This window comes from Bos indicus x Bos taurus, chromosome 3 (genome assembly GCF_003369695.1).
Source record: "Bos indicus x Bos taurus breed Angus x Brahman F1 hybrid chromosome 3, Bos_hybrid_MaternalHap_v2.0, whole genome shotgun sequence".
Classification (NCBI taxonomy): Eukaryota; Metazoa; Chordata; class Mammalia; order Artiodactyla; family Bovidae; genus Bos; species Bos indicus x Bos taurus.
In genome coordinates this window covers 97,289,782-97,308,801 of record NC_040078.1, presented here as the reverse complement: position 1 = coordinate 97,308,801, position 19,020 = coordinate 97,289,782, and the positions used below count along the sequence as shown (strand labels likewise).

Sequence of the window (19,020 nt, the reverse complement as noted above, 5' to 3'; positions counted from 1 at the left end):
TCATCTTCCAGTGTCATACCTTTTTGCTTTTTCATACTGTTCACGGGATTCTCAAGGAAGCAATACTGAAGTGACTTCCCATTCCCTTCTCCAGTGGACCACATTTTGTCAGAATTCTCTGCCATGACCCATGCATCTTGGGTGGCCCTACATGGCATGGCTCATATTTTCATTGAACTAGAAAAGGGTGTGGTTCATGTGATCAGTTTGGTTAGTTTTCTGTGATTGTGGTTTTCATTCTGTCAGCCCTCTGATGGTGAAGGATAAGAAGCTTATGGAAGCTTCCTGATGGGAGAGACTGACTGAGGGGGAAACTGGGTTTTGTTCTGATGGGTGGGACCATGTTCAGTAAATCTTTAATCCAATTTTCTGTTGATGGGCCAGGCTGTGTTCCCTTCCTGTTGCTTGACCTGAGGCCAAACTATGGTGGAGGTAATGAAGATAATGGCAACCTCCTTCAAAAGGTCCCATGCATGCACTGCTTTGCCTCCAGCCCTGAAGCAGGCCACCGCTGACCCACGCCTCTGCCAGAGACTCCTGGACACACATGGGCATGTCTGGATCAGTTTTTTGTGGGGTCACTGCTCCTTTCTCCTGGGTCCTGGTGCATAAAAGCTTTTGTTTGTGCACTCCAAGAGTCTGTTTCCCCAGTCCTGTGTAAGTTCTTGTGGTTCTATGGTGGGGTTATTGGCGACCTCCTCCAAGAGGGCTTATGCCATACCCAGGTCTGCTGCACCCAGAGCCCCTGCAGCAGGCCACTGCTGATCCATACCTCCACAGGAGACACTCAGACACAGTTCTGTCTCAGTCTCTGTGGGTTGGGTAAATGCTAGTCTTTTCAACAAGTAGTGCTGCAACAGTTAAATATCCATATGCCAAAAGAAAAATGAACTTAAGGCCCTTACCTCATGCCATATATAAAACATTAATTCAAAATGGATCATGAATTTAAATGTAAGTGAAAACTATGAAAAATTTAGAAGAAGACAGAGAAGAAAATTTCTGTGGCCTTCAGATAGGCAGCTTTTAGATAAGACTCCCAAAGCATGATCCACAAGAGAAAAAATAAGTTGGACTTCAAAAGTTAACAACTTCTATCTCTCAAAGGACATGGTTAAGAAAATGAGTGAAAAGATAAGGTATGGATTAAGGGGAATATTGATAAAGCATGTATCTGACAAAGGAATTGCATTCACAACACATGAATAACCGAAAACTCATTTAAGAACAGAACCCAGTTTGTAAAAAATGGATAAAAAATTTAAACTAACACTCCATTAGAGAAGATATATAAAGGCCAAACAAGCACACGACAAGATAATCATCATAAGTAGTTACTAGGGCAACAAAAATTAAAACCACAATGAGATACAACTACATTCCCACTAAAATGGCTATCCTGAAAAATATAGGTAATTCCAAGTGTTAGCAAGCACATGGAAAACTACAAACCCTCTCTCTGACATTATTAGCAGGAATGCAAAATGGCACTACTAACTTGGAATACCCTGTGACAGTTTTGGGTTTTTTGTTTTGTTTTAAGTTGCATGTGAACTTGTATGACCCAATCATTCAATTCCTAGAAATCTACCCAAGAGAAAAGTGATCACATGTCCATTCAAAGATATGCACATGCATGTTCACAATAAAATTAATCATTTTAGTCCTAAAGGAAACAATCCAAATGTCCATTAACCAGACAATAGATAAACAAATTGCGTTATACTTTTTCAATAGAATATTATTCAGCACTAAAAATGAGTGAACGACTTACAGATGCTACAACATGGATGAATCAAACTTCAAAAATGTAATGCTATGTAAAAGGAGCTGAATTCAAAGGACAGCTAAATAATGTATTATTCTATTTACAGGAAATATTCAGAAATGGCAAACTTATAGTGTCAGAGAGCAGATAAGTAGTTTCTTGTGGATGGGAGCAGAAGTGAGGATTTACAAAAGAAATTTTGGGGTTGATGGAAACATTCTAAAATGAGACTGTGTTGATAGCTGTAAAACTCTATAGATTCACTAAAAATCATAGAATTGTACCCTTACAATGTGTTAATGTTATAGTATGTAAATTGTACCTCAACAAAAGTGTTAAAACATGAGAAAATAAAGACTTTTCCTATGATGTGTTTAACTTAAATGTCAGATTGTGGATTTGGTGCATGCACAAAGCAATTTTTTTGGTGTGGTTAGAAAGGGCCACTGGTGAGTAACAAAATAAAATGCAATTTTGGATGATATGTTGTTGTTTAGTCGCTAAGTTGTGTCCAACTCTTTGTGACCCCATGGACTGTGGCCCACTAGACTCCTCTGTCTATGAGATTTCCCAAGCAAGAATACTGGAGAGGGTTGCCATTTCTGTCTCCAGAGGATCTTTCTAACCCAGGATCCAATCTGTGCAACCTGCACTGGTGGATGGATTTACCACTGAGCCACCAAGGAAGCCCTCTGAATGATATAATTAGTAGCAATAGCAGCCATGCCCATGGTGATTCACAGTTTCAGCACTAGAAATTCAAAATCTTGCTTCCTTCATGTGCTTTCTAAGAATTATCTGTTGACATGTTTAGCTTTCTACTTGTAATTATCCTCCCTCCAAATTGGAATAAGGATTAACTAATTATAGTGGTGCCTTCAGACATGAGCCATATCAAACGCCCTAGTAACCAAGAATTGTCCTGCCTGCAAAGTATGCCAGAAAGCCTTGAAGTCTGGAATCTGCTTCGAGACCCAATTCAGTGGGACTGAACCAAGCCACAGAGCTTCCCTAATCTAGTTTAGCCAGCAGTGGCACACCCTGCACTTCCACTAACTTTACTTTCTTAAGCTGTAGCTTCGGATAAACTACAATTACTTTCTCAAAATCTACTATGGGTTTCAGTAGGTACAACGTGAAAAGCAGCAGTGAGTCCATCGAAGTGTCAGGATATGGCATTAGAAGCCATGGGTTTAATATTGGCCTAGTCACAAACTAGTCATTTAGCTTTAGCCAAGTAACTTATCTGATTAGCCTTAGACTATTTTTCCCAAATTGAGATAATCTTGCCTACCCCAAAACTGTTGCGAAAAACAAGTAAGATGGTGCACCTAAAGTGCCTGACCCAGTGTCTGTGTATTGAATCTGAATAAAGGATACAGCCATAATTCCTTAATTTGACAATCAAAGTTTTCCAGAGCTTGGTCCCAATCTTCCTCTCTATCCTTATCTTCCATACCAATAGGACTCCTAATTTTTAGCTAGAAAACAGTCACCCAGGATGAAGACTTGATTTCTCATCCATCCTTTAGTTAAGTGTGGATGTGAGTTCTACTGAATGGGATAAACAAGAAAGTGTCAAGAACTGCATCTTCTCCTTTCTCCCCGTACTTTCTTCATCATGCTTCCTGGAACATGGAAATGCTGGTAGAATTTCACATATGACAATGAGATTGAGAGGCACTTTCTAGGGATAGCGGCAGAAAGCTGAAAGAATTTGACTCCAGTAGTTTTCAGGAGCAGAGCCACACCATCAGCTCTGGATTTCCTGCATCTAGACTTGTATATGGAAGAGAAATATACTTCTATCTTGTTTAAAGTGCTGTTATTTTAGATACACATTTTGTGTATTAGTTACTGAAAGCCTAACTTATCCTATTATTCCTCCTATCAGCTTTCTGATGCTCTTAGCTCTTCACATTGTCTCTAGACATATCTTCATTCATTCATTCAGTAGTTTACTCCATAGCCATTCAATGTGTACCTCGACTCTGCCTGGCATAAATCTAAGAGGGTGCTGGAATGGTCATAGGAATGAAATGAACCAAATGAAGTGTTAGTCACTCAGTCAGTGGCATCTGACTTTTTGCAACCCCATGGACCATAGCCCACCAGGCTCCTCTGTCCATGGGATTCTCCAGGCAAGAATACTAGAGTGGGTAGCCATTCTCTTCTCCAGGGGATCTTCCCAACTCAGGGATCGAACCTGGGTCTCCTGCATTGTAGGCAGGTACTTTACCATTTGAGCCACCAGGGAAGCCTGAAACAAATATATCCTGCCCTTAAAAGTCGCAAGTATTGAATGAAACTCTCTTGCTCTTAATTTATACGATAATTCATGTGTGAGGCAAACATTCATCTCAGATTTTCTCCAACAGTTCCATCTCAAATAATCTTACTATTTCCAGTAATACATTGTTGATCAGACCACATGTACCTAATATGTTCTATTTGGCTCTCTACAACCACTCTCTGCCTTTCTTCACCATTTTCTTTGTTCAGGAAGACTTGTCTGTATGGATTACTTCAGTGGTCTCTTGCCCTCTAATTTCCAATTGGGTTGGTCAATAGGAACCCCTGGCAGAAGATCAGAGGGAAGTAAGAAAGTGGGTTCTCTGTATTTATTTCTCTCAGCTCCCTCCCTGTGGGGTCATCTCAGGCTAACTTTGCTCTTCAGCTGAAGGGCACTGTTCCACTCAAGGTGGCCCACTGCATGACTCTCTACTGTTGGGTTCTGGTTACTATTCCCTCCCTTCAGTTCCTTTGCGATATTACTAGCCCCAGGGAACTGCACTATACCCCATGGCTTCTGTGCGCAGTGCCCTCACCTTGTAAACAGCCCATTTATTAAGCTCCTCTCAGATTATCCTAATGTGAGGCTGCCATCTGTTTCCTGCTAGCGGGCTGACTGATGCACCATGTGTCCCGATTCTCAGTTCAAAGACATAGGCACCAAATATTCATGGCACCCATCAGAAGCACCGTTAGGAAGAGGGTCAGAGTAGAGGGAAGACATTATTTATCAGCAGCTGAAGGAAGTACTGCTGACCACAGAGAACAAAGCTTGTGCATCTGGTATGAAGAACACTTTTATATCCTTATAGAACACTTTTAGGGTGGGCAGAGGAAAAAAAGAGAGGAAAAGAGAGTAGGAAGGTGTGGTAGGCAGAACAATGCACCCCTTTCCCCAAATGCCCAAGTTCTAATCCTTGGAACCTGTGAACATGCTACCTTACATGACAAAAGGGACTTTATAGCTGTGATTTAATGAAAGATCTTGCTGATACCTTGATTTTAGCTCAGAGAGGCCAACTTCAGGCTTTTCCTGAACTGTAAGATAATAAACTTATGTTGTTTTAAGCCACCAACCCATGCAATTTGTTATGTCAGCAATAGGAAACTAGTATAGAATGTAAGACTGAAACCTCCAGACCCAGAGAACTAAACCTGGGAAGGGAGAAGGGCTGGGGACCTAATAAGTGACAGAGATGAACACACTAAGGACAGCAAAACCATACTGCACGCCACCTGCTAATCTGTATTGCAGGCAAATTAAATTCACCAAAAAGAAAATTTACTCTTCATCTCATAAGCTTAGACTCATAAATGCTTTCACACCTTTTGCAATACCTAGTAGAAACCTTTTTTCCCTCGGAGTTTTGGGGATTCTCCAGAACTTTTGTATTTTGTTAGAGAGATTTATCAGCTTCATTCAGAAGGACATGCATCTGCTTTATCCTATTCTATGACTTCCTGGTAGTCAAAGTATCAAAATATTACACACAAAAAACTATGATTTTTAAAAGTTCCAGAGCATATAGTCTACAAAGCACCAATACTTATTTGCATACTATAAAAACCGTTGCTAAGCTCCTCCCCAAGACTGCCTGTTTCCCAGTGGGCCTTACCACGCTCTGACCCAGCTGCTCCCGGAAGAAGTAATCCATGTTTCTCTTTTGCAGGCTGTCAAGGTAATGCTGAAAGCGAGTGTACGTGTAAGGGTAGCAGTAAGCAAATTGATAGATATCTTCTTCTCGGTCAAAGCAAAATGCAAAGGACATCACGTAATTCTTCCTATGGTCTGGGCAGCGGTAGTAGTAGACATTTTTGGGCGGCAGCCTTTGCCTGAAAGATACAAAGAAATTTGGGCATATCAGATAATCATTCAAGCTTCAAACTGTAATCAATGGGAATAAATGCCCAAGAGTAAAACTGTAACATCAAGAATCCTAGGTGGTGGCTAAGAATAACAGTGTATACCAACCTTTGGTCAAAAAGAATCTGGGGGGCTTCCCTGGTGGCTCAATGGTAAAGAATTCGCCTGCCAATGCAGGAGACATGGGTTCGATTTCTGGTCCAGGAAGATCCCACATGCCACGGAGCAGCTAAGCCCATGCACCACAAGTATTGACCCTGTGCTCTAGAGCCCAGAGCCACAACTACTGAAACCCACAAGTCTAGAGCTTGTGCTCCACAAGAAGAGAAGCCACAGCAATGAGAAGCTGCACCCGCAACTAGAGAGCAGCCCCCACTCACCGCAACTGAGAAAACCCTGTGCAGCAACAAAGACCCAGCTCAGCCAAACATGATTCATTAATTATTTTTAAAAGACTAGAACTTGGCAGTATTTGGTTCAAATTCCAGCCCTACCCTTTATCAACTGTATAGACAATTCAAAGTCAAAAGCAAGCAAGTTTTATTCATCATTTATTCCTATTTGAGCACCTGTTAAACACCCAGACATTGTGCTAGATTATTGGTGTAAACAAGAGAGGACAGATATTTGTCCTCATGGAGTATATATCCTGGTGGGGAAGCAGTCAACAAAATAATTTAAATAAATATATAATATAGTTACAGACACTAAAAGTGCATTGAGGGGAAATAGTGTGATGTTATAGTCACATAAATAGGAAAGGCCTACTTTCCCAGGGAAGTCAGGTTTTGGTGATATAACACTAATTCGGGCCTTTTAAAATAAGTTGTTAATACACACTGTGAATATTCAAGGGAGAAGAAAAGAACACTCAACATTTCTTTAAATTATTACTATTGTTTATTATTTTTCTACAGAGCATTCCATGAGACTAATTTTACAAAGAAGCATTTTGGGAAATAATGCTTTAAAATGCACTGTGTAAGCAATTCTGCTAAGTTAACATGTTCATTCTCCAATAAGCAACACTAAAACACATACATGAGAAAAGGCAACATGTTCCAGTCATAATTCCCATAAAATCCTTACATTCACCCACTTCACAGGCTCACTGCACTCCCTCATTTGTATGGTATCCAAATGATTCACTATTTCCCTACAGAGAATGTATCTTATTTGCGTCTCTTAAAATCCTATTAATCCTACAAAACCCGTATCAAACTGTGCCTTTTCCATGACTGTCCACTGATAATTCAAGGTCTGCTTGTTGCTGTTCAGTCGCTAAGTGGTGTCTTACTCTTTGTGACCCCCTGGACTATAGCACACCAGGCTTTGCTGCTGCTGCTGCTGCTGCTGCTGCTGCTAATTCGCTTCAGTCGTGTCCGACTCTGTGTGACCCCATAGACGGCAGCCCACCAGGCTCCCCCGTCCCTGGGATTCTCCAGGCAAGAACACTGGAGTGGGTTGCCATTTCCTTCTCCAATGCATGAAAATGAAAAGTGAAAGGGAAGTCGCTCAGTCATGTCCAACTCTTAGCGACCCCATGGACTGCAGCCTACCAGGCTCTGCTGTCCATGGGATTTTCCAGCCAAGAGTACTGGAGTGGGGTGCCATTGCCTTATCTTTCAATACCTCCTGGAGTTTGCTCAAACTCATGTCTGTCGAGTTGATGATGCCTTGCAACCTTCTCATCCTCTGTCTCCCCCTTCTCCTTCTGCCCTCTATCTTTTCCAGCATCAGGGTCTTTTCCAAAGAGCTCCAAAGCATTCTAACATGCTAGCAATTTGTTATAGAACCTTGTTTCTACCTTGTGTCTCTCTGAGGCTGCCTCAGTGGTCAGGAAGGAAGGTCAGGCTATGGACTTTCTGTGGAAGAGCAAACACTACATGGCACTGACGCTGTCCATATTTTGGTTTATGCTGCTTGCCTCTATCCAGGCTGTTATGAATCCCACACAAACATTAAATGGGAAGCATGAAATGGGAACATTAAAAGATTACTGTTAATTAAAGAAAAAACTCAGACATCTCAAGTTAATGAATTTAGCATTTTTCTATGTATAGAAAGACAAGAGTTCGGACTTATTGAAACAGTTCCTTTGGTATACACTTTAACTACCTAGGGCCAGTATCCTGTTTTTGCTTGCATCCTGAATCCCTAAGGGTGCACAGTTGGGGTGACTGCATTGCTTGATGGCTTGGTGTCTGAACATCCTTGTTTATAGGTTTCATCCACACTAAGTTGTTATTTCATTTAGAAGATGTGGTCATGGAGGGTCATAGAAGTTAAGGAGCTACTTACCTAATGCTCTCAAGCTAGTAAATCACAAAGCTGGGATTCAAATCTTTTTATTTCTGATTCCAAGTGAGTACCTGTAACAATCAATTGCAGGTACTGTAACACTCAAGTGTACTTTGCTGCACTCAGTAAGCCAGCAGCAAATTTGGAAAACTCAGTAGTGGCCACAGGACTGCAAAAAATCCGTTTTCATTCCAATCCCAAAGAAAGGCAATGCCAAAGAATGTTCAAGCTACTGCATAATTGCACTCATCTCACACACTAGTAAAGTATTCTCCAAGTGAGGCTTCAACAGTATGTGAACTGAAAAATTCCAGATGTTCAAGCTGGATTCATAAAAGGCAGAGGAACTAGAGATTATATTGCCAACACCCACTGAATCACAGAAAAATAAGAGAATTCCAGAAAAACATCTACTTCTGCTTAATTGACTACACTAAAGCCTTTGACTGTGTGGATCACAACAAATTGGAAAATTCTTCAAGAGATGGAAATAAAATCTAACCTGCCCCCTGAGAAATCTGTATGCAGGCCAAGAAACAACAGTTAAAACCAGAAATAGAATGATGAACCGGTTCCAAACTGGGAAAGGAGTACATCAAAGCTGTATACTGTCACCTTGCTTATGTGCAGAGTACACCACGAGAAACTCTGGGCTGGATGAAGCACAAGCTGGAATCAAGATTGCCGGGAGAAATATCAATAACCTCAGATATGCAGATGACACCACCCTTATGGTAGAAAGAGAAGAGGAACTAAATAGTCTCTTGATGAAGGTGAAAGTGGAGAGTGAAAAAGCTGGTTTAAAACTCAGAATTGAAGATCATGGCATCAGGTTCCATCACTTCATGGCAAATAGATGGGGAAACAATGGAAACAGTGACAGACTTTATTTTCTTGGGCTTCAAAATCACTGCAGATGTTGACTACAGCCATGAAATTAAAAGACATTTGCTCCTTGGAAGAAAAGCTATGACCAACCTAGACAGCATATTAAAAAGCAGAGACATTACTTTGCCAGCAAAGATCCATATAGTCAAAGCTATGGTTTTTCCAGTGGTCATGTATGGATGTGAGAGTTGGACTATAAAGAAAGCTGAGTGCCAAAGAATTGATGCTTTTGAACTGTGGTGTTGGAGAAGACTCTTGAGAATCCCTTGGACTGCAAGGAGATCCAACCAGTCAATCCTAAAGGAAATCAGTCCTGAATGTTCATTGGAAGGACTGATGCTGAAGCTGAAGCCTTAAAACTTTGGCCACCTGATGTGAAGAACTGAGTCATTGGAAAAGATGCTGATAGTGGGAAACATTGAAGGCAGGAGGAGAAGGGGACGACAGAGGATGAGATGGCTGGATGGCATCACTGGCTCGATGGACATGAGTTTGAGCAAGTTCCAGGAGTTGGTGATGGGTAGGGAAGCCTGGCGTGCTGAAGTCCTTGGGGTTGCAAATAGTCAGACATGACTGATCAACTGAACTGAACTGAGCTGGTCCTGTAACACTTCTCCAGGTTCCCTCTTGATAAATTATGGGCTTCTGGCATTCTAGATATGAGTATGCACTAAAACAAGTAAAAGGCTAGGACTGCAAGGAATTCACCATGGCTGAAGCACAAACAATAGGAAGGGAAATCATGAGAAATGTATTTGAAGAGGAAGACAGAAGTCAGATTAGAAATGGATGACAGTTGTCCTTCCATATCTGTAGGGTCTGCATCTGAAGATACAAAGGGATGACTTCATATGAAGGGACAGGTTAAACATTATCCTGAGGTCACAGGGTACTTTTAAGTCAGTGAAAGAATTAAAGTTCCATGATTATGCCAGTCTAAGGGATAGGTGAGGGAAGGTCACCTATCAGTCAGATGAAGGACAGGGAGTAGCTGTGCAAGTATAGAAAATATGACAAGTTGGACTATTACATAAATGTGGCTGATATGACAGGCTGTGGAGTCAAAGATGGGTAGGATTCCAAAAGTGATGAGGAGGACAAGATGTAGAGAGAACAGTTTAAGCAATAAAGGAACAGGGCTTCTCATATAGAAGCCCGTGGTAGTATCAAAGGCTGTCTAGAGGTGTGTTTAGGGCCACCAATAGAGGCCGTGCGGCTCCTACCCCTAAAACTAGGAAGAATAAACATTTCAGTAACAACAATGGCTGGATAGCATCACTGACTCAGTGGAAGTGAATTTGTGCAAACTTCAGGAGATAGTGTAGGACCCAGGAGCCTGGAATGCTGCAGTCCATGGGGTAGCAAAGAGTTGGACATGACTTAGTGACTAAACAACAATCTTCCTGTGACACAAATGGAGCCTTAAGGCAAACCCAGGAGGCACTCTTCCTTTCTAACCTGATTTTTACCCTAAACACTACTATATTAAAATTTTGGACTAATTAGTGATGCAATAGAGATGGAATGGCCTGGAAGGAAAATGGGGAGTGAGAAGTCCCCTCCTGATCTTTCTGTGTATGGAATGTAAGAGAACAAGCAGTACTTGGGAAGCTAAAGGGGGAAGTAATGGCCTCCAGGATAGTCAGGTCTTAGTTCTTTGTTTTATTCAGCAAATATTTGTTAAGTATCACGTACCAAAGACAAGAGGTAAAGGAAGCAGTGGATTAAAAGACCAGGGATCCAAGGGAGACTATTAACCTGGAAGCTGAGTTTCATAGAAAAAAGTAACAAGTAGAAAGTTTTGGATAGAAGAGGGATCAGTGGAAAACCAAGATTAGAGGGAGAACAGACCAGTGTGGGGATAAGGGTATAAGAAGAAGAGGTGATGGTCTACATTCGTGATGTGACTGAACATGCAGAAATGTGAGGCTGGCAGAGTAAGTGAGTCCCAGGGTTCCAGTTTTTTATTCAGGGAGAATACCAGTGAACATGGCTTTGAGGTCTCCAGACAATGGTCTGTGAAACCCACGTCAGACCTTGACTCAGAGGTCTGAAACTGAGGACACTGGAGCACAATCACTTCATACACAAGTGATTCCTACAGTCACAAGCCCCTCAGCTTATGATGCTGATGTTTGCACATTTTTATTTACTGCTGCTGCTAAGTCGCTTCGGTCGTGTCCGACTCTGTGTGACCCCAGAGACGGCAGCCCACCAGGCTCCCCCGTCCCTGGGATTCTCCAGGCAAGAACACTGGAGTGGGTTGCCATTTCCTTCTCCAATGCATGAAAGTGAAAAGTGCAAGTGAATTCGCTCAGTCGTGTATGACTCTGCGACCCCATGGACTGCAGCCTACCAGGCTCCTCCACCCATGGGATTTTCCAGGCAAGAATACTGGAGTGGGGTGCCATGTCTAATCAAGATCCATACTTTAAATCAATCACCTCAGTTTTTTTCCTCTTCTGGCCAAGTTTAGCAACTTGACTCTCAGAGTTTGCTGTCTCCACCACGTTTGATCATGTGCTATCAGGAGAATTCATCTAATGTCTGCAGCTGCCCCAGCTCCTCTCCTGAGTATGTCAGAAGCCTAACCTGATTTGCAGACAAAGTGAAGGTAATGGACCCTGGGGTGATCATTCAAGACAGCTAAGACGCTGCTCAGGGATTAGATGTTCCAGACTCTGCTAAGGATACTAACAAAAATCTGTTTGAGAAGGATTCAACAGGCCAAATTCATGAGGATGCAAAGTAACACAAAGAATAAAGGAAAAGAGGAATGGGATTATGTAGGAGAAATGTGTCTCATTTGGAATGCACTTCTGGTTTTTCTCTTCTTTTGCTCATTACATTTTCACTGTGTCTCAGGCATGATGTTAAATTTTTTATTTGCATTATCGTTGAATCCTCTCAACACCCTACGAACTAGGGGCTATTAACACCCCCGTTACACAGGTAAGAAAATCCAAAGCTCAGAGAGCTTAAAAAAAAAAAAAAATTCCTGAGGTTGCAACAGGAATTGTTGGTAAGCAACAGAGCCTGTGTTAGACACAGGCTAGTGTGACTCCAAAGTCTGTGCTCATTGTCTCTATGGTAACTTGCCACCAACTCATAGCCTTATCTTCTGCTTCCAGAAAAACTCTTATCTACGGTACTCTCACCAATACTCTTGCAAAAAACCCTTCAAATAACTTCTTATCCTCAAATGGCTCCCCAAGATTTCCCTGTTAGTCCAGTATCATCAACCATTTCTCCCTCCTTGAACCCTATGTTTTATTTATACTGAACTACTCACAACTCCCTAACATAACTTTGTGCCATATTTCCAATACCTCTGCATCTTTGTGTTTGATATTTCCTTCACTCGGACTGCTTCCCCTGCCAGATATCCTACGTACTTCGTAAACTTATACTCATAGATGTGGCATGTGGTAGACTGTCATAAAGCTTTAAATATTTTTTAAATGAACTAATTAATGAACAAAATAATGTATAAATAATGCCTATCATTTAACATATCTCCTCTCCGAAGTGTTCTCTGATTATTCATTCCTTATTAATTTTTTTTGTACTTTGACACATGATAGTAATATTAAAATAGTTTTGTCACCTGATTTGTCCCTTAACAAAAAGCAACAAAAGTAAATGGAGATTTCTTCAAAGACAAGTTGGCTTCTTGAAGACAGGAACAGTTTCACCCTTTTCCTCTCTTTTTCACTAGAAATGGTACAGGGAAGTTTCAAATATTACTTGCTTATTTTCAAAAACACTGGCAAAAGGGAAAGAAGATTCATCTCCACAGATAAAAAGTAAGCATCATAGGGAGGTAGATTTTAGCTCAATATAGAGACTCTTGAACAGTCCCCTGAAAGGAAAGTAGAAAGGTCTATGTTACAGGGGAGTACAAGCATGGGAAACTTTAAAGGATCTCACAAAAAAGCTCCTCTACTTGATATTAAGTTAGACAAGGCAGATTTCTGACTCCACTTAACACAGAGAGTCTGAGATATCAATGGAAGCAATATGACAATAATTAACATTGAACATGTGCTAGGCCACTCTGGGAACATCAACATATATTAATTCCTTTAATCTTCACAACAGTCCTTTGAAGTTATTCCTATTATAACAGATTAAATGATAAAAACTAAGGTAGGGTCAAGAATACTTCATAAGAGAAAGAGATTGTAAATGACTCCTTGCTGCTGTTGTTCAGTGATTAACTCATGTCTGATTCTTTGTGACATTATGACTGCAGAACTCCGAGCTCTGACCTCCACTATCTCCCAGAGTTTGCTCAAATTCATCCACTGAGTTGTGACAGATGATGCTATCCAATCATCTCATCCTCAGCAGCCCCCTTCTCCTTTAACTTTCACTCTTTCCCAGCATCAGGATCTTTTCCAATGAATCAGCTCTTTGCATCAGGTTGCCAAAGTATTGGCGCTTCAGCTTCAGCATCAGTTCTTCGAATGAATATTCAGGGTTGATTTCCTTTAGGATTGACTGGTTTGATCTCCTTGCAGTCCAAGGGACCCTCAAGAGTCTTCTCTAGCACCACAATTCAAAAGCATCAGTTCTTCAGTGCTCACCCTTTTTTTAAAATTTTATTTTATTTTTAAACTTTACATAATTGTATTAGTTTTGCCAAATATCAAAATGAATCTGCCACAGGTATACATGTGTTCCCCATCCTGAATGCTCCTCCCTCCTCCCTCCCCATACCATCCCTCTGGGTCGTCCCAGTGCACTAGCCCCAAGCATCCAGTATCGTGCATCGAACCTGGACTGGCATCTCATTTCATACATGATATTTTACATGTTTCAATGCCATTCTCCCAAATCTTCCCACCCTCTCCCTCTCCCACAGAGTCCATAAGACTGTTCTATACATCAGTGTCTCTTTTGTTGTCTCGTACACAGGGTTATTGTTAGCATCTTTCTAAATTCCATATATATGCGTTATTATACTGTATTGGTGTTTTTCCTTCTGGCTTACTTCACTCTGTATAATAGGCTCCAGTTTCATCCACCTCATTAGAACTGATTCAAATGTATTCTTTTTAATGGCTGAGTAATACTCCATTGTGTATATATACCACAGCTTTCTTATCCATTCATCTGCTGATGGACATCTAGGTTGCTTCCATGTCCTGGCTATTATAAACAGTGCTGCGATGAACATTGGGGTACACGTGTCTCTTTCCCTTCTGGTTTCCTCAGTGTGTATGCCCAGCAGTGCGATTGCTGGATCATAAGGCAGTTCTATTTCCAGTTTTTTAAGGAATCTCCACACTGTTCTCCATAGTGGCTGTACTAGTTTGCATTCCCACCAACAGTGTATGCTCACCCTTTTTTATGGTCCAACTCTCACATCTATATATGACTATTGGAAAAAAGCATGAGTCCATAGAAGAATCCAGAAAGAGTCTAACACCTGATATTGCCAGAGAGGCAGGTTGACCCCAAGCCCTGCGGTGTGTGCTTTCAGGACTCAGACACTAAAGGATGATCCAGTTCTGGAAACAAGTCATCATCCTGGGCCCATCCCAATGATTAAAGAGGCCCTCCACATATGAGAGGGAGGCTATAACTAATATCCTCAGATTCAGTTGTGCATTCTCATGTGGATGAGTGAACACACACACACAAACACACACATGCATGTATATGCTGAACACATTCACAGTCATATGTATATATGTATATATGTATATATGTATACTTCTCTTCTATAGCCTCTATTTCATTATAGCGACTTGAATATATGCCCTTTTCCACCATAGGATAGAGTTCTCACTGAGGGCAGGAATGATACATTCACCTGATTCTGGAGGACCTACACAAAACCTTGAATAGAGGAGATGCTTCAAAATGCTCATGAATTGGATAAATGAGTGAACTTTAAACATATTAGACTAAATAATCTCAGCCACACCAAGGTATGTGTATTGTGCTCTTTCCATGTGGAGCTGTGAGTCATTCCTTGAGTACATTCCGTTTCAGAAACCTCCATGCCATTTTAAATACTATTCTGTCAGTCTATAATTGTCTTTCTCACACTTTTCTATATATTTCATCCCTATGAAGAGAAGTAAGACCCAGGTCAAATGACATTTCCTCTTAGAAGTCTTTAACAACAACTCCAGTAATAACTAATTGCTCTAAATACTAACTACAGAAATTCCTGTGCTTCTGATTCACTTCAAAATCCATAGCACTTAACACAATATTTGACCCTGAAGAGGAGCTCAAAACATGTTTGTTGAATGAATGAGTGGATTTACGACTCACTAAATGGATGAATGAATGAATGATTCCTTCATATTTACCATTCTCTCTGCCTTCTTGCCAAACCATTAGCCAAATTACCAGTGCATTGTTCTGAAGCTCACCACAGCACAGAGGAAGAGGAGAAATCCCAGAACCTGAAGGTTTCTGATGGCTCATTCCCCACTCCTCCTCACAACCCCTGAAAGACTTTTTTTCCCCCATGGAAAAAACCCTCTTGTTTATTTGATTAAACAAAAATAAAATAAGCTGCATAGGAACAATTTTAAAGTCTAAGGAGACACCAACCTTGTTTTAAGGCTGCAGTAGCTGATACATCATCTCCTTGCTACCTTATCCAGCCTCCTCTGTGGATCACAGTGATACATTCAGAAGCCTGTTAGCTAACACAGGAGTTTTTGAAAACCCCTGAAAGACTTCTTGATAGCAGCCATTCTGACTGGTGTGAGATGTTACTTCACTGTGGTTTTGATTTGCATTTCTCTGATAATGAGTGATGTTGAGCATCTTTTCATGTGTTTGTTAGCCATCTGTATGACTTCTTTGGAATAATGTCTGTTTAGTTCTTTGGCCCATTTTTTGATCAGGTCGCTTATTTTTCTGGAATTGAGCTGCAGGAGCTGCTTGTATATTTTTGAGGTTAATTCTTTGTCAGTTGCTTCGTTTGTTATTATTTTCTCCCATTCTGAAGGCTGTCTTTTCACCTTGCTTATAGTTTCCTTCATTGTGCAAAAGCTTTTAAGTTTAATTAGGTTCCATTTGTTTATTTTTGTTTTTATTTCCATTACTCTGGGAGGTGGGTCATAGAGGATTCTGCTGTAATTTATGTCAGAGAGTGTTTTGCCTATGTTTTCCTCTAGGAGTTTTATGGTTTCTGGTCAAAACCACTACAATATTGTAAAGTAATTAGCCTCCAATTAAAACAAATAAATTAATTAAAAACAAAACAAAACCCTGAAAGACAGTAGCCCTAACTTTCCTTCTGATTGAACAGCAAATATGGATGTAGTTATATGGATTCCAACCCCAGGGTCTTCTTTGATAGCAGACAGAAACTTTTTCTTTAAATTAGCAGAAAGGGAAATAATAAAGAATCAGTCCCTTTGGGCTGTATATCCTAAAGGAGGTAAACAAAATAAAATCATTCAGATACCACCAAAGGGAATAACATACACTAAGTACCTCCCATATGCCAATAGTGTGCTACCTGTTTGATGTACACTATTGCCTGACTAATAAACACATATTCTTTCCACCACACCAAGGCTGTGAAATTCATCCAACAATTGCAGTTACAAGAAAGTCTCTTGGTTCCCCTTCTTCATCTACCCAGAGGCAGGAAGAAAACTAGCATACAGTTTCCCAGGCACAGTTGAAATTAAAGAAAAATTTCATGTTTCCCTGGTGGCTCAGATGGTAAAGAATCTGCCTGCAGTGCAGGAGGCTTGGGTTTGATCCCTGGGTTGGGAAAATCCCCTGGAGAAGAGAATGGCTACCAACTCCAGTATTCTGGCCTAAATAATTCTACGGGCAGAGGAACCTGGCAGGCAAGTCCATAGGGTCGCAAAGAGTCGGACACAACTAAGTGACTTTCACTTCACTCCCTTCATGAGGGCAGCTGAATCTCTGGTTTGTCATCCATGAAAACACATGGCCTTTAGTCTTCGTTTGGCTGGAACAACCCAGACCACCACCTGGCTTGAACAAGTTGGCCCCTCCTTTCCTCAGGCATCTGGCACAGCCAGGCACCAGCACGGCTGCCCACATTATAAATACACTCTTCCCAGGTGGGGAGGACCTGCTCCCAATTCCAATCCTACCTTCCCCCAAATAATTATAATAGTGCTCTTGTCACGAGCTTATCTATTCTTATCTTTCTCCGCACTTTGTCACAGCTAATCTCTTGATGAGTCACAGGGAGGGGGAGAAAGAGAGAATGAGGGATCACTTAGATACAGACAACACATTTATACAGCCTGTGTCTAATCAGATTATTGTCTTATCAGGGGTTGATGGGCACTAGTGGTGGGAGGAGAGAGACAGAGCTACATATTGCCATCTGAGTTTTTGATAACAGGAAGACACTGCTAGATTCTTGAATTAACCTTTTTGTCCTACACACTCTATTGTTTATTTTTCAGAGTTTATTTTGTGTAGGATTTTTTTTTTTTTTTTTTGGACTGTGCCTTCTGCAGAAGGATACCCACACACTGTGGCAGCAGCTGCTTCTATTAATTCCAAGCCATTAAAAAAATTAAAATTAAACCCAATTACTTTGGTTGGTTTAGAGCTGGGGAATAGCTGAGACTGATTATTCCCCCTGGTCATGGACAGCAACAATATTCCTACCTACATGTGGCTGCTGGCAGAATGCTAATATAGTCAGATGCTCCAAGGACAGGCTCCTCATGCAAAGAGAGGCTCTAGGACTCCAATCCAGAGTCCTGAGAGGACACAAGAAGAGGACACTGGACACAAAACTAGGAGTTGGGTGGTAGTCTAAGCTGTAGTAGGCTTCCTAGGTGGCTCAGTGGTAAAGAATCTCCTGCCGATGCAGGAGACAGGGATTCGATCCCTGGGTAAGGAAGATTGCCCTGGAGAAGGAAATGACAATCCACTCCAGTATTCTTGCCTGGGAAATCCCACGGACAGAGCAGTGTGGCTGGTTACAGTTCCTGGGGTCACAAAAGAGTTGGATGTGACTAAACCACCACAACAACTAAGTGGTAATCCTTGGGAGGGACTCTACCCTACCTGGCGCCTTTGTGTAAAACATGGTTACTAAAATGTGTCCTGTGGCTCAGAAGGTAAAGAATCTGCCTGCAATCCGGGAGACCTGAGTTTGAACCCTGAGTTGGGAAGATCCCCTGGAGAAGGAAATGGCAACCCACTCCAGCGTTCTTGCTTGGAGAATTTCATGGACAGAGGAGCCTGGCAGGCTACAGTTCATGGGGTTGAAAAGAGTCACACAACTGAGTGACTAACACACACACACACACACACACACACACGTATCCCTCTTAGGGTTTTTGTGACTCAGGTGAAAAGTCTATGTTTTCAAAATTATAATTTGTTGGTATATAAGATGCTACTCCAGTGTTCTTTCCTGGAGAATCCCATGGATGGGGGAGCCTGGCGGGCTGCCGTCTATGGGGTCGCACAGAGTCGGTCACGACTGAAGCGACTTAGCGGCAGCAGCAGCAGCAAGATGCTATATGAGGAAGTATCAGAATGCTGGGTGCTTGTGATGGGGTTGCTAGCTGTAGCTACAAAAGTTGAGGTTTGCCCTGAAGTTTTGTATCCAAGTTACTTTGTTGCTCCATCATAGATGGAATAATAATAAGGTTTCTGGGTGGGTGTGAAGTCATTAGACTGGAATCTCCTTATAGTCCCACTGCACAGAACCTATTTTAACAATGTTATTCAATAAATATTTTGAATGAGGGGATGAATAAGTCAGTCAGAGCTGAGTTAGAATGAATAAGAGCTCTGCTCAATTTCAGCTTTGATGCCTTTCAGAAATGTAGTCATTGTACAGTAGATATGATGTAGGCCTGGGCTCTAATTTACTTCCATTACGTGCCAATCTTGCAGCCCTTGGCCTGAGTTTCCACATCTA

At 41.4% G+C, this 19,020-nt stretch overlaps 1 protein-coding gene across 3 annotated transcripts in view; it reads right to left on the bottom strand.

The window, feature by feature from the left end:
• The window catches only part of AGBL4 (ATP/GTP binding protein like 4), a 1,469,133-nt gene that overhangs the window by 559,092 nt on the left and 891,021 nt on the right, over positions 1-19,020 (bottom strand). For all 3 annotated transcript variants that reach the window (XM_027537317.1, XM_027537316.1, XM_027537319.1), the window contains one exon: positions 5,677-5,893. In XM_027537317.1, coding sequence (XP_027393118.1) covers positions 5,677-5,893 — 217 coding nt within the window. The remainder of the gene's footprint in view (positions 1-5,676; positions 5,894-19,020) is intronic.